General features: G+C 40.5%; 2 protein-coding genes and 3 long non-coding RNA genes across 8 annotated transcripts; 4 read left to right on the top strand and 1 right to left on the bottom strand.

Annotated features, from left to right (window-relative positions):
* Positions 1–1,899: 1,899 nt before the first annotated feature.
* LOC135337363 (uncharacterized) lies at positions 1,900–2,818 on the top strand. Its single transcript, XR_010395091.1, has 2 exons — positions 1,900–2,433; positions 2,485–2,818. It is a non-coding gene; the product is annotated as an uncharacterized LOC135337363 (long non-coding RNA).
* A 2,263-nt stretch (positions 2,819–5,081) lies between these two features.
* On the top strand, positions 5,082–11,635 carry LOC135343120 (uncharacterized). The gene is made up of 8 exons (XM_064540086.1): positions 5,082–5,243; positions 5,335–5,435; positions 5,559–5,867; positions 6,475–6,774; positions 7,670–7,752; positions 8,215–8,452; positions 10,339–10,518; positions 10,994–11,635. Exons 1-8 carry the CDS (start codon positions 5,206–5,208, stop codon positions 11,353–11,355), a joined length of 1,611 nt encoding a protein of 536 aa, XP_064396156.1. The 5' UTR covers positions 5,082–5,205; the 3' UTR covers positions 11,356–11,635.
* A 401-nt stretch (positions 11,636–12,036) lies between these two features.
* Positions 12,037–16,680, top strand: LOC135352471 (uncharacterized). 3 transcript variants are annotated; one of them, XR_010399805.1, is made up of 7 exons: positions 12,037–12,310; positions 13,384–13,483; positions 14,176–14,300; positions 15,369–15,471; positions 15,556–15,709; positions 15,819–15,894; positions 16,382–16,680. It is a non-coding gene; the product is annotated as an uncharacterized LOC135352471 (long non-coding RNA). The 3 variants fall into 3 exon arrangements; XR_010399806.1 differs by having other exon boundaries at positions 13,376–13,483; positions 15,369–15,709; XR_010399804.1 differs by having other exon boundaries at positions 12,038–12,310; positions 15,369–15,709.
* LOC135352470 (uncharacterized) lies at positions 12,258–15,053 on the bottom strand. The gene is made up of 6 exons (XM_064551649.1): positions 14,449–15,053; positions 14,045–14,371; positions 13,891–13,986; positions 13,528–13,681; positions 13,395–13,456; positions 12,258–13,344 (listed from the first exon to the last, which is right to left on the bottom strand). The coding sequence occupies exons 1-6, from the start codon at positions 14,728–14,730 to the stop codon at positions 13,006–13,008; spliced, it is 1,260 nt and encodes a 419-aa protein (XP_064407719.1). The 5' UTR covers positions 14,731–15,053; the 3' UTR covers positions 12,258–13,005.
* A 4,306-nt stretch (positions 16,681–20,986) lies between the features above and the next one.
* LOC135343111 (uncharacterized) lies at positions 20,987–24,543 on the top strand. Of its 2 annotated transcripts, XR_010397057.1 has the most exons (3): positions 20,997–21,915; positions 23,248–23,433; positions 23,902–24,543. It is a non-coding gene; the product is annotated as an uncharacterized LOC135343111 (long non-coding RNA). The 2 variants fall into 2 exon arrangements; XR_010397056.1 differs by having other exon boundaries at positions 20,987–23,433.
* The last annotated feature ends 253 nt before the right edge of the window (positions 24,544–24,796 follow it).

Genomic DNA, 24,796 nt, shown 5'->3' with positions numbered 1-24,796 from the left:
TATATAGGACTGGTGTAGACTATACGTATATACACTGCCAGGACTTGACTATAATGAAGATTGTTTGTGTATACTGTGTTGGATCCTGGTATAGAATCTAGTCGGCACCTATCAAATTAATGTAAAGATCAAGACAATACACATTATACTATACATCTATTAAGCAAAACCTATAGTAATTATACTGCTGACAACAGACTATATATAGATAGTCATGCAACAAACCAGGTACACACCATGCAAGACATCAGCTAGCCCATGCAGCGAAATAAAATTATATAGTATAGAGTCTACGTATAGTCTGTACACTTTGATTCAATCTCTAGTCAGAACTCAATATAGTTTCTCTATAATTATGATTGGACCTTCGATCTGTCACGAACTTACTCAAAAGGCTTATATCTTGGCACTGAGCCTTGAATAATAATCTTGCATATAGTGAAATTGTAATCAATATTTGAGAGTCATGAATTACTGCCCATGGAACGTAATAAGTCGTTCTAGTTGACAATACCTGAAGGTATGGATCCATGGACTAACTGCCTGCATTACTTGTCCGAGAAATACTTTTTATATGAATTACCGTTGAACTCATGGAAAGTCTGAAAAGTTGCTCAGGAAGTTCCATGCAGTCAATTAAATGAGCCTCATAATTGTAAACTTAGGTATATCAACATAATTATTGGCTGATACCTGCTTGTCTAAGACTAGCCTCGATCCCAGGCCGAGTTTTCGCTTTTATAACGGTTAGGCGAACAACTGGGCCTGGTACTAGCCTCGATCCCAGGCCGAGTTTTCGCTTTTATAACGGTTAGGCGAACAACTGGGCCTGGTACTAGTTGTCTGCGCATGCGTCAGTCGTTCGTCAGATTCTGACGAATGGATATTCTCGTTCACTTTCGTGACATTTATATTGGTGTACTATCGTGTACTAGAAGTCAGTTCCCGTTTTATCATTATTGGAATCGATTGGAATGGCTCTTAGTTGAAGCTTCTCTCTTCTCTGAAGCTTATTCTGAAGACTGAACAACAAGGGAAGAGGTATAAAGCTTTATCAAGCTTGTTAAGGTCAGATATTTTTGTGTGGGCCCTATGGCTATGCTATCAAGTGTTGTTCATGTTTGGCAAGATCTACCGGTACGTAGGTAGACTATATATAGTTTCATCATTAATATGGTGGATCAAGTGAAGAGTGTGAGCTAGAGAACTTGGTGCTGCCATCATCAGCTCGTCGACAATGACACTATAACCGAGAAATTTAATATGTATAGATCTACACATAATTATTTAAAATGTCTACTTCTCTGTACAGGATCTAGGAGCAATGGCTAATATCCAGCTATCCCAACAGTGCTCCTCTTGGCTATACTAACGGACGAGACTGGACAGTTTTAGGTAAGGGTTTAACCGTCTTTGGTTTCTTTTAATATTGTCCTATACTCACAGGACTAGAGTATGACCTGCTCATTCGAGCGTTGCTGGGTAGCTCAGAGACATCAAGAGAATCTACGTTTTCTCAAGCAAAATTTAACTGAGTTACGAGTTGGGGCCTAGAATCACAGAAGTCCAGCAGCCTGCTAAATCTTTTTGAAATGTAATTTGAAGGCATTCAATCATCCTGAAGTTGCCCTGGGTCACTGTAATTGTGCTGCAGCACAACTGGCAACTCCCCAGGCCTTTGTGTGAAGCAGCTCCCTATGTGCATCTTTTGTGTACTCACTCTGTGCATTTTCTGTGTACAAATTTCTATTATTGATTTATTAAATATTTTTGCCGACCACAAATATACAATGAAAATTTGACACATGCGCAGACAACTAGTACCAGGCCCAGTTGTTCGCCTAACCGTTATAAAAGCGAAAACTCGGCCTGGGATCGAGGCTAGGCCTGGTACTAGTTGTCTGCGCATGTGTCAGTCGTTTGTCAGATTCTGACGAATGGATATTCTCGTTCACTTTCGTGACATTTATATTCGTGTACTATCGTGTACTAGAAGTCAGTTCCCGTTTTATCATTATTGGAATCGATTAGAATGGCTCTTAGCTGAAGCTTCTCTCTTCTCTGAAGCTTATTCTGAAGACTGAACAACAAGGGAAGAGGTATAAAGCTTTGTCAAGCTTGTTAAGGTCAGATATTTTTGTGTGGGCCCTATGGCCGGCTATGCTATCAAGTCTTGTTCATGTTTGGCAAGAATGTAGGTAGACTATAGTTTCATCATTAATATGGTGGATCAAGTGAAGAGTGTGAGCTAGAGAACTTGGTGCTGCCATCATCAGCTCGTCGACAATGACACTATAACCGAGAAATTTAATATGTATAGATCTACACGTATTTAAAATGTCTACTTCTCTGTACAGGAGCAATGGCTAATATCCAGCTATCCCAACAGTGCTCCTCTTAGCTATACTAACGGACGAGACTGGACAGTTTGAGGTAAGGGTTTAACCGTCTTTGGTTTCTTTTAATATTGTCCTATACTCACAGACACAGGACTGGAGTATGACCTGCTCATTCGAGCGTTGCTGGGTAGCTCAGAGACATCAAGAGAATCTACGTTTTCTCAAGCAATGAGTTACGAGTTGGGGCCTAGAATCAGAGAAGTCCAGCAGCCTGCTAAATCTTTTTGAAACGTAATTTGAAGGCATTCAATCATCCTGAAGTTGCCCTGGGTCACTGTAATTGTGCTGCAGCACAACTGGCAACTCCCCAGGCCTTTGTGAAGCAGCTCCCTATGTGCATCTTTTGTGTACTCACTCTGTGCATTTTCTGTGTACAAATTTCAATTATTGATTTATTAAATATTTTTGCCGACCACAAATATACAATGAAAATTTGACGCATGCGCAGACAACTAGTACCAGGCCCAGTTGTTCGCCTAACCTTTATAAAAGCGAAAACTCGGCCTGGGATCGAGGCTAGTCTAAGACCAGCATTGAATATATTTTCAGGGTTTCCGTTTACGAATCACAGCTCTCAGAAAGTTAAAAAAATTTTTCAGCAAGTTCCCAGTCGATTAAAGTAACCTCATGCAGAAGAGTGTATCAACGTATTGGCTGCTACCTGCATGTATAAGACCATGCAGCATTAAATATATTTTCTGGGTTTCCGTTAACGAACCACAGCTCTCGGAAAGTCAGAAAAGTTTCTCAAGTTCCAGTTGATTAAATTAACCTCAGAATTGTAAACTTGAGTATATATCAACATATAATTATACTGGCTGATATCTGCATGACCAGCACTGAATATATGTTATTTTCAGGGTTCCCGTTCACAGTTCACAGGGCCAAAACAGTTCATTTACAGTAGTATACAACGTTGTACACTATCAACTTTCTTTGTAAACTATGAAGGAAAGTATTGTAGATGAACTAAAATTCAACAAATTGTAAACTATGATGTACACTCACAAGTACAAACATAGTTTACAAGCTGTAAACTACCACTTCTGGCCCTGTGGTTCCTCTCGGAAAGTCAGAAAGGTTTCTCAGCAAGTTCCAGTCGATTAATTAAAGTAACCTTAGAAGAGTATATCAACATACTGGCTGATACCTGCATACATGTCTACATTATATTATTTTTCAGGGTTCCCGTTAACGAGCCACAGCTCTCGGAAAGTCAGAAAAGTTCCTCAGCAAGTTCCAGTCGATTAAAGTAACTTCAGAATTGTAAACTTGAGTATATATATCAACTTACTGGCTGATATATCTGCATGCATATCTAGACTAGCACTGAATATATTATTTTTCAGGGTTCCCGTTACCGAACCACTGCTCTCGGAAAGTCAGAAAAGTTTCTCAGCAAGTTCCAGTCGATTAAAGTAACCTCAAAAGAGTATAATTATTATATCAACATACTGGCTGATATCTGCATGCATGTCTAGTAGACCAGCACTGAATATGTTATTTTTCTGGGTTCCCGTTAACGAACCACAGCTCTCGGAAAGTCAGAAAAGTTGCTCAGCAAGTTCCAGTCGATTAAAGTAACCTCAGAATTGTAAACTTGTCAATGAGTATATATCAACATACTGGCTGATATATCTGCATGCATGTCTAGACCAGCACTGAATATGTTATTTTTCTGGGTTCCCGTTAACGAACCACTGCTCTCGGAAAGTCAGAAAAGTTGCTCAGCAAGTTCCAGTCGATTAAAGTAACCTCAGAATTGTAAACTTGAGTATATATCAACATACTGGCTGATATCTGCATGGATGTCTAGACCAGCACTGAATATATTATTTTTCAGGGTTCCCGTTAACGAACCACTGCTCTCGGAAAGTCAGAAAAGTTGCTCAGCAAGTTTCAGTCGATTAAAATAACCTCAGAATTGTAAACTTGAGTATAATAATATCAACATACTGGCTGATATCTGCATGCATGTCTAGACCAGCACTGAATATATTATTTTTCTGGGTTCCCGTTAACGAACCACTGCTCTCGGAAAATCAGAAAAGTTTCTCAGCAAGTTCCAGTCGATTAAAGTAACTTGAGTATATCAACATAACTTATTGGCTGATATACTTAATTGCTTGTATTATAGACCAGGATTGAACATACTTATTCCAGTTCACGTTCTATAATCATGGCTCTCAGAAAGTCAGAAAAGTGGCTCGGCGTGTTTCAGTATAGAGCCAAATAACCTCTGGACAATAAATTGGGAAGTATAAGTAGGAGTTAGGTGACTGGCTGAATTAAAAATGATAATCATACTAAATCTAGCTCAGTGTACAGACCTAATTAATTCATTGTGCATGTAGCTAGCTAGAGTCTACTGCAGACATGTGCAAGTAGCTAGCTATTATATCAAGTCTATACTGCAGACAATGGAGAGTCTATTTAAAACTAGGCTGGCCAGCTTTCTACTTACTTACATAGACTAGTAGAGTGATCAGGCAAGAGCATATCTCAGTGCAAAATCAAGGGTTAACCTTGGAATGCATTGCCCTGCTACGCCCACTCATTTACCTTCACTTCCGCCTTTTCCGATTTCTGGCTTTCTGGTCCTACATGCGCACACGAGCTCCACCCTTGCAGCCAAAAGGTTTCTTCTGACAATGTGTCCACATAAAAGGCAGAAGTAGAGTACTAGACTCATAAACTTCAAAGGAAGCTTGATTGTCCTCCGTCTACTCTTACTACAAGCAAGAGCTCACGCCACCATTGTCTATAAAAGTGTACAACACCTGATCACAAATCACTTCACTGCAGAATGAATATTAGCTCCAAGAGTGGCACAACCAACTACAGGTTTGTTGTTTTTTAATGAAAATAATGGCCACAGCTTACAGCTTAGTGTGTTTGACTCTTACTTGACAAGCATTCATTATTATTTCTGCAGGCACACAAAGGAAAAGAGGATGGGAATGCTAGGTACTGGATCGTATCTGCTCTTCGTTATCTTTCAGCTTCTTCACCACCATTGCATGGCTGTAGCTGGAGGTGAGCTGTGCACTAATGGCTGTAACTATAATGTTTGTTAGCTATAGTGTATACTAGTCAATGGTCCAGAACTAAATCATTAATTCCCAATCATTGAATGCGAGTTTCTGAACTATATTTTAGATATTCTGGTAGCCCCTGAGACTCAACGAGTTGCTATCAACTCTGGAATGGCTGAGTTCTACTGCAAAACGATTGGCCACAACGCTAGGTGGCTTGTGGATGGAAGAACCTACGACCCTGAGAATAGAACCGAAGACGGGCTGAGTTTTATGGAGCTCATTACACCTGATCCGGACGGGTTTGATGACAACATATATGATATATATATGCAAATTCCCTCTTCTCTTGATCGTAACTCCACTGAAATCAGATGCTTATCAGCGAGAGATCAACCAGTCGTTAGCGAGCTAGTCAAGCTGATCATAATGGGTGAGTTAATTGTAATGTAAGAACTGCTAAACTGTCGTGTAAAGTATTTCATACAAGGGACATGTTCAATGGCTATTAAATCATCAGCTATGATTGTGTACTACCACCCACAGTAGTCCAATAGTGGTCATTGTGTGACTTCCAATTTGGTTTGTGTGCAGAGAACAATGTCTATGATAGCTACATCTGTAATTTACTAGCACAAAGTGGTGATCAGCGCTAGATAATCTAGGCCCATTGTCAACTCAGACCTAGTGGCTTGAGGGCTGCCACCAAAGTGCTGTTCTTGCTTAGTAGCCAAATGTGGTGTGTGGTAGCTGATTGGTTGAGAAAGGAGATGTTTGTGATAACTTAGAGCATTGTGCCTAGTAGCCACTAAGGGGAGGTTCGTATTTTAAAAGCTTGCCTGAAGCCATCCTGCTCACTGATAGTATGATTTGAACACAATGAGCTGTCAGCAGGAAGAACATGTCCTGTGTTTTTGTAATGTAATTTAGTCCAAATTACCTTGCATTTGACTCACTGAAACTTACTGTAGTGGAAAAAAAATACAATGGTAACAATGGTACTATCAATAGAAGAGTGAGGTCACACTCTCTTTTTACAGGTGGTCCAGCTGCACCAGAACCTTTCCTCAACACTATCAGCACGTCTCTCCTCACTCTGGAGTGGAACAAACCCTTCTCTTGGTCAGAGTACCCTGTTGAGCACTACACTCTCACATCCAACCATAGCCTCTACTTCCCGTCGGAATTAAGGATCAACAACGCTACAATGTCCCAAGGCAGTATGCAGATAGAGAAGAAAGACGGTTTGGAAGAATGTGAAGTGATTGAGTTCACTATGAAAGCTAACAACGGACTAGCCGACAGTCCAGCTGGAACTACAACTGGAGGGTTCCCAATTGGTGAGTCACATGCAGGTTTTGTTTGATGGTCAATTCTTACTACAGAGCACTTCAAGTCCACTTACAATTTAACCACATTTTGTACAAGTACAGCCATATCTTATCTATTTATAGGCCACAGTTTGTACAAGCAAGTGGTTGTTATTTTACACAAGTGGTTGCTAGAAAACACAACAAAGCCCCCCAAGGCTCTTTGTGCACATTGAAGCACTCGTTTAGTCACACTGTGTAGTAAATAAATGACTTCCATTCTGACCAAATAAACAGCTGTCCACTTTCTACTGAAATGAAAGTGTTGATTAAAATTAAAAGTTAAGCATGTACATTATACAAACAGAATAACTAAAGCCCCTCTGTAATCCAATGCTTTCATTCAAGCCGTCAACAACAGCTAGCTCAAAAGGTCAAAAGATAGCCATCAAGGGCCACAACAGTATATAGTATTTGAGTTCCTGTCTCTCACGAGTTACACAATGGATACAAAAATCCTGGCTCGTAATTAGTATTGATAAGCCAAAAAATAAGAGTAATCTACAAAGCCGTGATTGAGGTAAACAACACCTGCTCTGAGGCCTCTAGCACCCATTGTGTCGAGGTATTGGTAGCGCGCATGCTTTATAGTAACTGACTTCCTTATATACACTGTGAGATAAGGCCGTGGGTTGGAATTATAGAGTGCCCTCATGGGAGCATTGTGTGCTTCACAATCGATACTAACCGCGAGGTGATGTCAACTTCCGTGTAAAGCTTAAAATTACTTTTACAAAGATGTAGGAGCTTATGCATGTACTACTGTACAGGGAGACTTACCAGTTCTAATGATAAATGTAGTGTATATAATTTCTCCAACTCTGTTGCACCTATTATTTAACACTGTCATTTTCCCCATTTGCAGCTCTTGACGAGAGTGTGGCTTCAATCAGCGAACATATCACATTTTCTGGCGATCTGCTGCCGATCATATCACTAGACATCCAGGTACGAATTATCATTGTGTAAAAACAATGTCTACTACAGTCCGTAGTCTCAAATCGTTTTACGATAGAAAAGCGGAGTCACCCGTTTTTCTAGTCACGTATACAATACAATCAATATTGTTCTGGACTATAAACGCATAGTAGCTCCAATATCTTGCTGCCAGATGTTCTCGCATGTCTAAGTTGATTGATGTGAACCGGAGCTATTAGAACTTAGAACTCGAGCTCCGAGAACCACCTGTTAGCATTGTCTGAGCAGACTTCCAGTGGCTTCTTTCGAGCTTGCAAACATGCTACATCATGATGCATCACCACAGCGATTATCAGATGTGGTTATATCCCCGGATCCCATGCACATTGTTCATTCACAATCCTTGTGGCTATTTACATCCAACTATAACAGTACCGGTAATTGGCTATTTGCACACAATATGACTACAGCTGTCTTATTGTTCGTTTACAGCTACCGAGAGTTTGCTGGTTTCAAGAGGTCGGATATACCGTGGAACTGAAAAGAATGGATGACAATGGAATGCTTGTTTCCAAGACGGAACTACAAACGGTGAAGTACTGGGAACAGCAATCTGTTACGATTCGCTTTGAAGACGATTTGTCGAGTGGAGCAACATACACAGCAACTGCTTTTTTCCAAACAATTGCTGGAACTGATATCTCAGATATGGAAATCACTACTACGTTACGTAAGTGATAATATTATTACCCGAGGTGCTGCGTGGGCAGCCACGGGTATAGTAGTCGGTTGTGACAGGTGAATCTATACTCACCTGGATGCCACAGCACTGCGTTTACACCATGGATAGTCTTCATACAACAAGTTATTAGTTTTAATAGTGTCAGAATTTCATGTTAAACTTTCGTTGTCAAATAAAAACGAGCAAAAGCTAAGAAGCTTGTGACTTGGGTCTGCTTACCTGGATGCTCTAGCACTGCGTTTTTACAGCATGGGTAGCCTCCACACAACAAGTTAGTACTTTTAATAGTGGCAGTTCTCGGTGTTAAAGCTTAATAAAAGTGAGCAAAATGTAGCTTGAAAAGAACTTGGCACATGCGATATTTATAACTGAAGTGATCCTGTACCAGGAACAATGGAACAGAGTCACTAAAGTAGAAAGCTGTATATACCAGGAACAATGGAACAGGGTCACTAAAGTAGAAAGCTGTATATATCAGAACAATGGAACAGGGTCACTAAAGTAGAAAGCTGTATATACCAGGAACAATGGAACAGGGTCACTAAAGTAGAAAGCTGTATATTTGATACCAGGAACAATGGAACAGGGTCACTAAAGTAGAAAGCTAGAATTATAACTCCTGCTGCTTAGCCAATTTATGTTAACTGACTCTCAAGGGGTCCGACACTGCGTGAACTCTTTGTGAAATCTCTGAAATCTCGAGATTTTGAAATCTTGTATGCTAAAAATTACAGTGTCGGACCCCTCGGCTGACTCTGGGATCCTACTCCATGCAGGACCTGGACCCATACTTCTCTGAGACTCCAGGCTTCTTTGCTGTGATCCTAATCCACAGTGCATATTATCTGTAGTACTACTACCTGTTCTCAAATGTTTTAGTATGCCTCCATAGTCTGGTTTAGTTTTGAGTTTTGACAATTAAGTCATACATGATCACTACATGCACTGCATTACATCACTCTTCTGGTTTCTTTATAATCATGTCACCAGCCGAGGGTTTCCACTTTAGTGCTCTAGTTCAGCTGTAATTAATTCTGAAGTGACAAGTCAGCTGTCTTGTGCATACGTAGCTACGTACGTCCCACGCAACGTGTCGCTGATTGAAATTTCCATTAAACGACCACAAACAACTTGTATCAACTTTGAAATGTGTAGGCTGATTCCGGAATTTATACTAAGAAAACTCTGATCCTCTGATCCTTCGGGGGTTTTTTGATCTTGTTTTGAGCTCACTTGCATGTATACTTAGCAAATAACGTTCTCACACAACATTAAATTGTTGAGTGAATAGATGATTCATGTTTTGATAACCTGAACTGTTAATTAATTATTCTTTATTTCACTGTTTACGTAAGTACGACTTGGCTATGCCAGCTGCTTGCTCAACAATAAACAACATTCCAATTATGAGTATCCATTACTTTCGAGTTTGAATTGTCGAGAACAGTTATAGCTTTTAAACGTAGGGAGTCCATCATGGTGTGCTCAGATTCGTGACTGATCAATATCGATTACCGTGTAGCGTGAAATTTTCTATTTCGCGGAAGGGCCTCTAAAAGCATTTTGTTGCACAATTTCGTGGAATGATTGCTTACCGGAAGCCACAGCTTTAATCTTTGCACGTTATAGCTAATAATTTTTGTGGACTTAATTTTCGTGTGGGATTAGCGAAAATTATAAGCCCCTCAAAATTTCGCGCTATACGGTACTTCAAAGTATATATTTACTCTAGGAAAAATTAATGACAGCTGCACGTAGAGCAATATTAACATTAATCTAAAATACCCTTCTTTACAAATCATCAATTCAAAGTAGTATGCTATTATAAGAACAAGTGTCATTGTTTCACCAGCTGCACCATTCACTACATGCAGATACGACAATGAGCACAAGCACTCCCGCAACAGGTGCGCTACAACCCTCCACCTCTCCACTCACAAAAGAAATGCTCATAATCATCGGCATTGTGGGTGGAGTACTTGTGCTGGTCCTTGTGATGTTTATCTTCGTTACTGCGATGGCATGCATCAACATGAGAAGACGACCACGTATCTGTAAGTTCCTGTTGTAGTGTGAATAGACTATACTGTTAGTTGTCACCACCTGGGAATTTTGTTTTGTTGTGGAGGGGATCTACTGAAGTGATAACTTGTTATGAATACCATTTAGGCTTGGGATAAGGTTTAAATATGGTTAGCTATAGCCTTTGAGGTTATACCTTTCACTGTGATAATAATAACAAGGGAAATGTTTGGCCACAAAGACAATTCTGAGAAAACTTTTAGATTTTCGGAGTAGTTTCCCACAGTGTCTGGGGTTTTTCTACTGTCTAGTCATAACACAGTAATGAGAAACAAAAGCTGATTTAGCTAGGGGAGCTTCCAATTTCTGGGAATGTGATCCTTACTTGGTAACAATGAATTTAATGAATATCACCATGCATGCAATGTGCATGTGTCTTGCTTGCTAGTATTGCTCGTAAATGCACTTAACTATTATATATCTTAATTTACCCGCACACACCAATAGCTTCTACTCGCTCCAACATTCAGAACAGGCCACTGCCAATGGTCACCAACCCAATATACGAGGGTTCACCAGTCTACGAGACAGTGGACCAACACCTAAAGTGTTTAACCATGGAACGTCCCCACACACCCACCACACCCACCACACCCACTTCCACTGACCACCTCTTTATCGAGTCCCCCTACGCCATCACTACAATTGACCCAAGCTACACTACTCAGATCTCTCAACCATTCCCAGAGCCGGAAAACTACACAATCATGATCTCAGCTGGACACAAGTCAGTTAGCAGATCAGAATCAGATGACGTGAGATATGTTCAAGAGCCAGGTTCAATCAACATTGCTAATACTGAATGGTAGCTAGCTATCGACGGAATTTTTGAATCATTGGTATCTCTGAATCATGGGAATTATATAGACTGTTCCATTCTTGTGAAAGTTTTTTTCTGTTTCCCAAGTTATACTGTACTTTAAAACACTATACGGATCTTATTTGGTTGGCATAATTGTAAAACAGTCGCTCTTCACTCGTTCTTTTATCCACAACTTTTCTCTACACATTCTTTTATTACCTTTCCATTGTTTGTAGTAAAGATAACTTTTTGTGTGCTTTTTGAAGACAATCCATAAAAAAATATAAGGATAGAATCTACTATAAACCTAGTTGTTATAATTATAACTTCATCGCTGTTTGCATAAGTATAACTTGCAGCTTGTAGACTATATATGTCAACTGCCTGCACAACAACAAACAACTTCCCAAATAAGTATCCAGATACTGTTTGTAGCTTTTAAACATAGAGAGAGTCCACCATGGTGTATGCTTAGGAGGTTCGACCCAATATATAATTCAAAGGTTACTTTAAAGTTAATTTTTCTAGACATTATACGACTTGTACATTGTCAGTTGTCTATGCACACAATACTGTAACAATGCTTTTTGCACATTTGTGAGTGGAGCAATATACACAGCAACAGCTTTTTTCCAAACCATTGCTGGAACTGATATCTCAGAAATGGAAATCACTACTAAGTTACGTAAGTGATAAGGGATTGGCTTTGTTCACTCGATGTCAGGAACGGAAGTTAATTAAACCACACCACACCCCTCGAATTCTTCAGCAGTTGGAAGGCAAACTAGGCATTGGGCACAACAGGTCAACATAATTATGGAGGAGTAGTCAGTGGATGATGTTGAATGCCTCCTATAGAGCTGCACAGCTCTATATACTGTACTATCAGTACATTGGTACCAGGACTTCAGTGAGCAAGGTGCAGGTGCATGGACGATGAACAGACTCCCATTGTTATCAAAGTAAGTAATGACAGTGAGTTAATAGTTTTAAGAACATGTATCCTTAACGGTGTTTTGGAATCCTTCATTCGATGGCATCCCACGGATTTATTGTTTTGAGCAGTAGTTTGGTCAGCATGTACTTTAATTATATAAGGGCGCACATAGTAACAAATTGACATAATTTAAGCACAAAAATGCAACGTTTAGATCACGTGTGCAATCTGAGACATTCACTCGCAGTATTTAATTGGGATTGGGTTTGATCACTCGATGTGAAGTACAGGAAGCTTGTTCACGTGTGAAGCACCTGACTTTTGTAAACAACACTCTTGCGCAAAATGATTAAATAGTCATTAATATACTCAGATATCTACATTCACTATTCAGTCTATTTATAACATTATCATGTATATGTATACTGTGACTAGTACTACTTGGGAACAGAGAAATGATGATAGTCTACAGGTAAATAAAAGAAAATCAGTTCATAAAATAGTGATGTTTGCACTCTCTCCTAGCTTCAGAGGAGGGGGTAAGATGGTTATGTTTTTGCCACATTGGATTGAATTTATGCAATCATAATGGCATCCATTTTGGTGACATATCTCTAGCCATGATTTACGTTGAGAGTTGAAATGAATGAGCCACTCTTTACCTAGAAAACAACACGAACTGACGGGTTTGAGTGGAGATATCATTGTAATATCCACTGGTTAGCAGAGAATTCGTGGCAACATATATATCAAGATTGAACAGCGTTGCTGCTGCTTTAAGTTCCAGCTGTGTTCCCCAAGTGTTGGGCTTAGTGACACAGAGGCCAGGTGTTCTTCAAGAGTTACCCCTGCTGTGACCCACCCCTCTAGAAGCTCACTGTTTACAGTGATAAATTCACATAGCTTGTCTCTTAGTATGCCATGTTTGTCTGAATCACCTGTTAACTGTTTAGCAAGCGCTCGAAACAAACAGTTCCCATCCCCTAATACTTGGTCAATCTTCCGTCCATGATACGTTAAAAATGATGTGGAATTCTTCATGTTTACACTTGTGTTTATCTGTGTGATTATTTCATTAATAATTATTAAGTAATGCAGATCCAAACCACCTTGACGTCTTGGTTACAAGTCTGAATACCCGATTGTTTGAGTGTCAAACCAAGGACATTTGCTGTAAGGATCAAGATGTTTATGCCTGGTGAGTATACAATTTAGTACATGCATGGTTAAGTTGCATGTTACCTGATTTTAATGCTCTGCATTTTCTATATTGACAGCATTGTTTTTTGCGTCCACTGCCCCCAAATTTAAGCATATCTTTGCATGTATGACATGAACCACAATCTTCTTTTTTGCACTCAGAGCATTCGTTGCACCTCTTCCTTTTCTTTTCTCCCTGCATGTTTGTCAATAATTTATACATCTCAAATATATACATATAAGTACGTCCATACATCCATACATTAAAAAGTGTAGTGAAACAAAGAATTTACTGCTTTGTGGCTGAGAGTAGATGGAGCATTTTCCTCTAGTAATTTCTCCTTTGCCAACAAAAATATAAGGAATGCATGCACCATGTACCGATAATTGAAAGTGAGGACATACCTGTCTTAGTGCTTTTACCATGTGTTTAACAGGACTCTGTTGTACACTACGTTGCCCAGAACAACGAGTATTACTTTCAGGTGCTCTCTCGTCTTTCTAGAAATGCAATATCAACTATAATGTCCATATAATGAGATCATTAATTTTACTGTACCTTACGGAGAGCATCAGCTTTTTGTCCCACTCTGTTTCTGTACTTCCAATAAGACTTCGGGCATCCACGTTTTAGCCTTGAAGTGAGGTTCAGATACTTGTGTTTGATTTGTTGGGCTTTCTTTCTTGCAGAGAAACGTGCTTGAGGCCGAAGAATCAATCCCTCAGTTTTTGGTAGAATTGCACGAAACTCTGTGATGAGGGTGTCAAGCTTAGTAGCCAATTGATCAAGCCGATCTGGATCAGTGCAGTTGTAGGTGAGTGTTTGTAACACTTTCAAGCTTGTTCTAGCGTGCTCACCACTTTGCTTTAGTGAGGTCATGAATGTCTGTATTACAGTGAGTGCATGCATGTATAATTATGCATGGTAACTGTATTAATAAATCGGGACCATTATTAACATACCTTCCGTTTGGGAAGTTCCGTCTGGATGGGGTTATGACTTCCGTTAGTTGATGGGAGACTATCAGTTGAGCTATTTAACGAATCAGTGTTGAGTGATTCATTAGAGGCAGTGTTATGAAAGTAGTCATGGAGTACGTGAGAGTCCGTACAGAGATATGGACTGTTCAGATATTTTGGATGAAGGTTTGACCATGCCCACCCACTTTGCAAGTTAAACACAGCAAAGAAATGTTTGCATGGAATGTGCCATTGTTGCCAGTCCGGACATGTACATGAAGGCATTCCATCTTCATTTTCGATTCCAAAGTTTATGGTGTGTTTCTTGTTCTTCGACCCTTCAATTGTAAAAATCCCTTGTTTGCTATCGACCACTTTAATGTCATCTGTGACATATTTAAGTGCTTTGGACTTCCTTTCTAGGCAATGGAGGATAGTAGTTTTTGGTCTATCACGTAGATATTCTGGAACGCTGCTCTTCTAAGATCTGTACTGGCTTGACTGCATGTAGTTTAAACATACATATTTTTGATGAGCATCTGGTAGGAAAGACTCGATTAGTGTGGTACATACAGATGATAAAGTTATGTTCTTTCGTTTTGGTAAATAGTTATATTTTCAAAACTTTATTGAGAGCCTCGGTTCCATTATTTGTGTTTATGGCTGCATGATAGTCGTTATCTCGAAAAGCCCTAGCCCATCTCTATAGAAAAGGTGTGTACATGCATGCATGTGTGTATGAATTATACACTTGTATGCGTATACATGTATATCTTCGTTGCAGTAGTATCCTAAATATAGCACATTACATAAAAAGTATACTATATAGTTTTACAAACTCTTACCTGTGAATTTGGTAGCCACTTAGCACTTAGCCAGTCCCTAACCTGCCCATTGTTTTTCCACACGTCTGTTCTCTGTAGGTTGCCAACTTCCTGCTGATAGTAGTGATCTAATGATAGGCCATTTGATCCCGGTGCTGCCCAAGCACATTTTCGGAGCATTCCCAACAGAATTTCTCCATCGGTAAGTGAAAGCCCATGCTTCTTATCTTTCATCCACCGTTCCCAACACTGTTCACGATGAAAGTCGCACAAATACACTCTACAGTGCGGAAAAACAGACTCAATAGCCGTAATTTCTGCATCTGAATAGTCTGTCATAAAGAATGGTGGACTCCACTCTGGGTTCCAGCTTGCTATGACCCTAAGTGCTTCTGCAATATGGTCACTCGTCTCAGACTGAATGACAAAATCTGCAACAGGTGTATAGCCAACATTAGTCTTTACAGTTACAAAAAACATAGGCAGTTCATACTTCGTTGTTTTATAAGTCGCATCCATGAGAGCAATTGTGTTTCCGTATCTTTTTAGCAGGTGCTGTTGCCACTGTTCCTGATGGACATAAAGAAGGGTGTGAGAAAATATCAGAGGATCCTCTTCTTCACAGGTATTTTCTTCTTTTATCTTAGTATAAGGTCTATAGTGGAACATGGTTAATGGATTTTCATTCTTCCACTTATCAATTTTTAGTTTAAGATTGTCTTGATCTAACTTTGATAATTCTTGGGCACACTTTGCTGAGTAAACATGATTCTTGATATCAGTGTTCGTTGGATAGTATGCCCTGTTAGTCTCACATGGACGATCTTTGGGATCTGGGAATAGACAATGTATAACATAGTGTCTGAGGGCTCGTTTCACCTCTTGCAATTCGGTTATTCCTTCTCCTACAAGTGTATTGATTTTTTCAGTTATTTTAGGATGGACTTTTTGGGCAAATCCAGCAAGGCCAGATGTTGGATAATATTTGCCATGAGCTTGTACAGTGGGGAGTAGGACAAAATATTTTGTTGTTGTCTCCACTTCCTCCCCGCTTACGAGAACTTTCTTTAAATCTGCCATTTTTGTTGCCTTTGTTTCTTTCATTTTCCTAGGTCCAAGTAAATGGGTGCTGGGTTCAGAAACAGCAAAAGATGGGAAGAGCATCACCTCGTGTACATGTATATGTGCTGGACAGCCCACTTTGCGTGTACCTTGGAGACGTGTTCGACTAGATGTTAATGTTCGTCCCTTGAAGCACTGCTGACCAAACTGGCAGTGCTGTTTTCGAATTCTTGAAACAATAAATGGGATGCCATCAAATGATATATTGTGACCTTCAATTGAATGATTCCAATACACCCTTGCCTATATGTGAATAATAATTACAATAATAATTATTTTTGATTAACAATGTTATTATAATGTACGTGTACCCCTTGACTGTTCGCTGACTTCATTACTTACTTTGGTAACAATGGGAGATTTGTTTCCATCGTCCACCTGCACCTGTTTGGAGAGCTTGCTCACTGACGTCCTGGTACCAAATGTACTTACAGTAGACCTGCTGTGTAGCTCTAGGAGGCTTTCAGCGTCATCCACTATTCCTCCATAGTATTGTTGGCCTATTGACTTTAATTGCTGTGCCCAATCAGGGCAGCCACCACTAGCACTATCAGACTCACTGTTTGCATGCCATCACTGAACTCTCAAGCCATGTAATTCGCGCGCATTTCGCGGGATGTGTTGTGGTTAAATTAACTTCCGTTCCTGACATCCAGTGAACAAAGCCAATCCCTAAGTGATAATAATTATTATTACCCGAGGTGTTGCGTGGGTAGTAGTCGGTTGTGACAGGTGAATCTATACTCACCTGGATGCCACAGCACTGCGTTTACAGCATGGATAGTCTTCATACAACAAGTTATTAGTTTTAAATAGTGGCAGAATTTGATGTTAAACTTTCGTTGTCAAATAAAAACGAGCAAAAGCTTAGAAGCTTGTGACTTGGGTCTGCTTACCTGGATTTTTTTTTTTTTTTTTTTTTTATTTAAGAAATTTTTATGCAAAACCAAGGTGTGCATAAGGGTAGATCAGGTAGCTCAGATGGCTAGTGTGAAGACTTCCCCTGGACAACACAAAAACAGAGAAATAAAACAGGAGCTACGGCTAATTATAATAATTATTACACAAAAAGCTACTGAGGTTCGATTTAAATGATGAATCAGAGGAGCTGTTGATAACTTCTGGTGGTAAAGAATTCCATTTTGGTATTACATCCAGAAAAAAGGAATGTTTGTGGGATGAGGTGCCCACATGTGGTATAAAGAGTATTTGGCTGTGCGGATGACGGGGGGAAGGGGATGGGTGGGGTGAGAAGACAGAGGGAGGAATACAGGATTTGTTGTTGATGATTTTGAAGCATACTTTAAGTTTTTGGATATTCCTGCGGTCTTTAAGAGATTTGAGTTGGAGTTTGTTAAGTAGAGAAGTATAGTCAGATTTCCATTCTTTGGTTATGATTTTGCAGGCAAATGATTGGGTGTTCTCCAGTTTCTTGGTGAGTGTTGATTGATGGGGGTCCCATACTGCGGCGCAGTATTCAAGTTTGGGTAGTACAGTGCTCCTGTAAATTGTATGCTTTGATTGCTGTGATGCATCTTTTAACTTCCTGTGGAGCAATCCCAGTTGTTGTTTGGATGTCCTCACAGTGTTGGTAATGTGCTCAGACCAGGACAGATTCTTAGAGATGGTGACGCCGAGGTACTTGAAACATTCCACAATGGGGATTTGCTGGTTTGAAATAGAGAGGGTGAGTGGGATCGCATTCATAGATCTTGTGATGGGTAGAACATTGGTTTTTTTGTTGTTTAGAAGGAGACCATGTTGTATAGTCCAGTTGTGAACTGCATTAATATCCTGCTGGAGCTGAGTGAGATCGTTATCTGAAATTACTGGCCTGTAAAGGAGGATGTCATCAGCATATAGGATTAGCTTGGTTCCGGGGCAGAGCTTTATTTCATTCAGCGAGTCCATGAATATAATGAACAGTAGGGGTCCCAGAATAGAGCCTTGAGGGACTCCAGACGTTACACGGCACGGTGTTGAGGATGCACCTTCCAGGACGACTCTCTGACTTCTGTTTGATAGGTAGTCTGAGAGCCAAGTTAGCAGTGGACCCGAGATACCATGTTTTGAGAGTGACTTAATGATCTGATTGTGGGGGACAGAGTCGAATGCTTTACGAATATCAAAGAAAACTGCTCCTACTTGTCTGTTTTTTGATAGTAATTGGTGCCAGTCGTTTGTGACAGTCAGTAGTGCATCCTGAGTTGAAAATCCTGACCTGAAACCAAATTGGTTGTTGGAGAGAAGTTTGTTTGATGTTAAATGAAGTGATATTTGATTGTGAACAATTCTCTCGAGAACCTTCGATATTAAGGACAGTAATGAAATTGGTCTATAGTTAGAGACATCAGATTTATCACCAGCTTTGTGAATTGGGGTTACATTTGAGACTTTCCAGGCCGAGGGGACTTTTCCTTGACTGAGGGATAGGTTGAAGAGTGTAGACAGTTGGGGTGCTATGGAGCTGGCAGTGTTCCTTAACATAATGCTAGAGATTCCATCTGGTCCAGAAGCAGTCTTTTGTTTGTAGTGTAGTAGTTGTTGTTCTACCTCTAAAACAGAGCAGTGTATGGATAGAAGGGACACTGCTTGAGTGGTTGGTGATGGGATAGGCAGCGGCTGTGATGGTTTAGAGAAACAAGATGCAAAAAAATTGTTAAAAAGATTCGCCTTTTCAATAGGTTTTTCTGCTGAGTGGTGTTTGAGAGTTATCTGGGGTGGAATCCTCTGATGGTTTGGTGACAGTTTGTGATATGCAGACCAAAAGTCCTTTGGAGAGTGGATGTTTTTGGCGAGATTTGAGAAAAAGTCTTTTTTGGCCGATCGAAGGGCACTGGTCAAGTTGTTTCTGCACTTATTGTATTTGGACCACGATTGGAGAGTGTCTAAGCCTTTTGCTCTCCTGTAAAGACGGACTTTCTTCTGCATTAATTTGATGATAGATTTTGTTATATACGGCAGTTTTTTTTTGGAGGGAGATCGTTTTGAAGGTATGAACTTGGACATAGTTGCCATGAATACATTGAACCAGGTAGACCAAAAGAGGTCAACATCAGTATCTGGGAGGGAGCTTGTGGGAATATTCCTAAGAGCTTTGTTGGCAGACTCGAAGTCTGCTTTCTTGTATAGCCAAAATTTCCTGCAAGGAGCTTTAGCACTTTTTTGGGGGGACATGTCCAATGAGACGAATATGGTGTTGTGGTCGCAGCCATCAAGCGGTGGGCCGACTTCACAGGACAGAAGTTTTGGATTGTCAGTGAGATAGATATGGTCAATAATGGACGAAGATGAGGTTGTTGATCTGGTTGGTGACGAAACAACTTGTTTGAGAGATAATTTGTCACTGATAGATTGGATGTGATGAAGGTATGGATCCTTTGAGTTTGTTATGTCAATGTTGAAGTCGCCTAGCAGGACTAGTTTGACAGGAGGTAGGCTCTCCAGGGTAGCCTCCAACTCAGATAGAACAGCGGCTTTTGAGGATGGGGGTCTGTAGAATATTCCGCAGAGTAGGGAGCCTGAGGCTAGCTTCAAATTTAACATCAGGAATTCGATTGAAGAATGAGAGGTGTGGATGGTGAAGGGGACGTCCTCACGTATGTAAGCAGCAGTTCCACCGCCTTGTCTGTTTCTGTCACGTCTTACCAGGAAGTATCCCTCACAAGACAACTCTCGGTCGCTGATGGAGTCATCAAGCCATGTTTCACAGAGAGCGACAACATGTGGGTTTTGGGCTTCAGTTAGTAATCTCAAATTATCTATTTTAGAAAGTAGACTTCGACAGTTCAAACTTACGATGTTTAGATTTTCATTTGGGGCAGATGTGGAGGTGGATGAGATGGATAGGTCAGATATAGAGGTGTTGCTATTATAGCCAAGCGAGGCGTTGTGAAAGGGCAGAGTGTTGCACAGGCAACTCCTACAGGCCCAGGTGTCAGGAGATGCTTGCAGGATGGAATAGTCTAGGTCCGAGAGGCCAATGCAGTGGGTGTGGAGCCAGGTGTTGCAGACATCACAAAATATTCCCTTCTGGTTGCACTTGACAGGACCTGAGCATTCTCCACAGGGGTACCTCCAACTAGGGCCAGGGTTTAGCTCGATATCACCAGCCAACAAGATGATAATAACCCAGGCAGATCTAGTGGTAGTTCTGGTTGAGAGTTTTAATTTGAGGTGTGATCGGGGGTAGTTTGATGGGTGTAAAAGATCACCTGCGTTGAGACTTACAGCACTAGGAGCAAATCTCACTGAGTAGGGGTCTCCTCCTGTGACGGTAGCTTGAGATGGATCACCTATGGGGGGGGGGCTGAAACGAGATGCCAGTGATATGATCACGAGGGCTGGGAGGGAGTAGAGCGCGATCGCGCGCAAGAGTTTCATGCCCGAGGTGTGAAAAAACACAAATCTTGAGTTTAGCTTGACAGATCTTGATAAAACTTGTTCTAGGATTGCACAATAGCGTGGAATAGAGCTAGATATAGTTATAGTTCTGTAGACAAAGATAGAGAGTCACTGCAGAACTGCACTAGTAGAGCTTTAAAAAACCACACGTGGTTGGTAAGGATCCATAACCCACGCATGCAACTGATGCTCTAGCACTGCGTTTACAGCATGGGTAGCCTCCACACAACAAGTTAGTACTTTTAATAGTGGCAGTTTTCGGTGTTAAAGCTTAATAAAAGCGAGCAAAATGTAGCTTGAAAAGAACTTGGCACGTGTGATATTTATAACTGAAGTGATCCTGTACCAGGAACAATGGAACAGGGTCACTACAGTAGAAAGCTGTATATACCAGGAACAATGGAACAGGGTCACTAAAGTAGAAAGCTGTATATACCAGGAACAATGGAACAGGGTCACTAAAGTAGAAAGCTGTATATACCAGGAACAATGGAACAGAGTCACTAAAGTAGAAAGCTAGAATTATAACTCCTGCTGCCTAGCCAATTTATGTTAACTGACTCTCGAGGGGTCCGACACTGCGTGAAATCTTTGTGAAATCTCTGAAATCTCGAGATTTTGAAATCTTGTATGCTAAAAATTACAGTGTCGGACCCCTCGGCTGACTCTGGGATCCTACTCCATGCAGGACCTGGAGCCATACTTCTATGAGACTCCAGGCTTCTTTGCTGTGATCCTAATCCACAGTGCATATTAATACGGCCTGGTATTGATTGTATCTGGGCGTGGCAGGAACCGGAAACAAAAGCAGAGATTCTTTACATTTTGTTTCCTGCTTTTTTTCTGTAATACTAAAGGTGTACGTAGAGGCATTTTACTCCCGTAAAAGTTACAGTAATGTAGCTCCGTGTCATGTTCTCAATTTATAGCTAGCTAGCTAGCTATGGCATGCAATGCGCTGTCTTATTTGAAGCAAGATGGCCTCACTCTCATGGCAGAACAGGCCCAGGCTCTCAAGCTCCTGTTTGAGGGAAGGGACGTGTTTATCTGGTTCCCAACGGGGTATGGCAAGTCTCTCTGCTAGATCAGTTGCTACCCTTTTTAATGGACTACAAGCTAGGTAGGACCAAGGCTCCTCCTATTAACAAAAGTATTGTTCTTGTTTCCCCTTGTATCTCTTATCGTGAGACTCATGATTGACCAGGTCAGGAGTCTAAACAATAGAGGTGTTTCTGCTGCCATCCTCAGTAGGCTAGCAATAAAGGAATCGACAAAGATTTGGTTGCCACTGCCAAAGAAGTGTCTTCTGGGAAGTATTTCCTGCTGTATACTGCCCTAGAGGCTGTTGTTGAAGACCACTGTTGGAGGATTCATTTTTTGTTGTACCAGAGAGTCAATGTATTAAAAACCACGCCCAGATCACGCCCAAATACAATCAATACCAGGCCTAGTAGGAGACCTAGCGTTCAATTGGAGATGGATCTGCCTGGGATCGAGGCTAGATCACTACATGCACTGCATTACATCACTCTTTTGGTCTCTTTATAATCATGTCAGCAGCCGAGGGTTTCCACTTTAGTGCTCTAGTTCAGCTGTAATTAATCCTGAAGTGACAAGTCAGCTGTCTTGTGCATACGTAGCTACGTACGTCCCACGCAACGTGCATGGCTGATTGAAATTTCCATTAAACGACCGCAAACAACTTGTATCAACTTTAAAGTGTGTAGGCTGATTCCGGAATTTATACTAAGAAAACTCTTCTCCTCTGATCCTTTGGGGGTTTTTTGGTCTTGTTTTGAGCTCACTTGCATGTATACTTAGCAAATAACGTTCTCACAACATTAAATTGCTGAGTGAATAGATGATTTGGAATTAAATGTTTTGATAACCTGAACTGTTAATTAATTATTCTTTATTTCACTGTTTACGTAAGTACGACTTGGCTATGCCAGCTGCTTGCTCAACGATAAACAACATTCCAATTATGAGTATCCATTACTTTCGAGTTTGAATTGTCGAGAACAGTTATAGCTTTTAAACGTAGGGAGTCTATCATGGTGTGCTCAGATCCGTGACTGATCAATATCGATTACCGTGTAGCATGAAATTTTTTATTTCGCGGAAGGGCCTCTAAAAGCATTTCGTTGCACAATTTCGTGGAATGATTGCTTACCGGAAGCCACAGCTTTAATCTTTGCACGTTATAGCTAATAATTTTTGTGGACTTAATTTTCGTGTGGGATTAGCGAAAATTATAAGCCCCTCAAAATTTCGCGCTATACGGTACTTCAAAGTATATATTTACTCTAGGAAAAATTAATGACAGCTGCACATGAGCAATATTAACATTAATCTAAAATACCCTTTTTTACAAATCATCAATTCAAGTAGGGTATGTTATTACAAGAACAAGTGTCATTGTTTCACCAGCTGCACCATTCACTACATGCAGATACAACAATGAGCATGCACATAAGCACTCTCGCAACAAGTGCGCTACAACCCTCCACCTCTCCACTCACAAAAGAAATGCTCATAATCATCCGCATTGTGGGTGGAGTACTTGTGCTGGTCCTTGTGATGTTTATCTTCGTTACTGCGATGGCATGCATCAACATGAGAAGACGACCACGTATCTGTAAGTTCCTGTTGTAGTGTGAATAGACTATACTGTTAGTTGTCACCACCTGGGAATTTTGTTTTGTTGTGGAAGGGATCTACTGAAGTGATAACTTGTTATGAATACCATTTAGGCTTGGGATGAGGTTTGAATATGGTTAGCTATAGCCTTTGAGGTCATACCTTTCACTGTGATAATAATAACAAGGGAAATATTTGGCCACAAAGACAATTCTGAGAAAATTTTTAGATTTTCGGAGTAGTTTCCCACAGTGTGTCCGGATTTTTTCTACTGCATGTCTAGTCATAACACAGTAATGAGCTGATTTAGCTAGGGGAGCTTCCAATTTCTGGGAATCTGATCCTTACTTGGTAACAATGAATTTAATGAATATCACCATGCATGCAATGTGCATGTGTCTTGCTTGCTAGTATTGCTCGTAAATGCACTTATTATATATCTTAATTTACCCTCACGCACCTATAGCTTCTACTCGCTCCAACATTCAGAAACAGGCCACTGCCAATGGTCACCAACCCAATATATGAGGGATCGCCAGTCTACGAGACAGTGGACCAACACCTAAAGTGTTTAACCATGGAACGTCCCCACACACCCACCACACCCACTTCCACTGACCACCTCCTTATCGAGTCCCCCTACGCCATCACCACCATTGACCCAAGCTACACTACTCAGATCTCTCAACCATTCCCAGAGCCGGAAAACTACACGATCATGATCTCAGCTGGACACAAGTCAGTTAGCAGATCGGAATCAGATGACGTGAGATATGTTCAAAAACCAGGTTCAATGAACATTGCTAATACTGAATGGTAGCTAGCTATCGACGGAATTTTTGAATCATTCGTATCTCTGAAATCACGGGTATATAAATTACAGTTCCATTCTTGTAAACGTTTTTTTCTGTTTCCCAATACCCCCTAAATACGGATCTTATTTGGTTGGCATAATAATTGTAAAACTGTCGCACTTCACTCGTTCTTTTATCCACAACTTTTCTGTAAACTTTCTTTTATTACCTTTTCATTGTTTGTAGTACAGATGACTTTTGTGTGCTTTTTGAAGACTAATCCATAAAATTATACAAGGAATACAATGTATAAATTAACCTAGTTGCTATAACTTAACCTGCTGTTTGTAAAGGTACAACTTACAGCTCGTAGGCTATGCCAACTGCATGCCTGCTCAACAATGAACAATCTTCCAACCAATTGCAATATAGATATACTGTTTGACGTAGGGAGTCCACCATGGTATGTGCTTAGATCAGACTCAATACCATCTCCTTGAAGCTTATCGCGAGTCCCCCTACACCATCACCACTATACTCAAATCTCTCAACCATTCCCAGGGCTGG

Source organism: Halichondria panicea, chromosome 1 (assembly GCF_963675165.1).
Source record: "Halichondria panicea chromosome 1, odHalPani1.1, whole genome shotgun sequence".
Lineage (NCBI taxonomy): Eukaryota > Metazoa > Porifera > Demospongiae > Suberitida > Halichondriidae > Halichondria > Halichondria panicea.
This window is presented reverse-complemented; position numbering and strand designations above follow the sequence as displayed.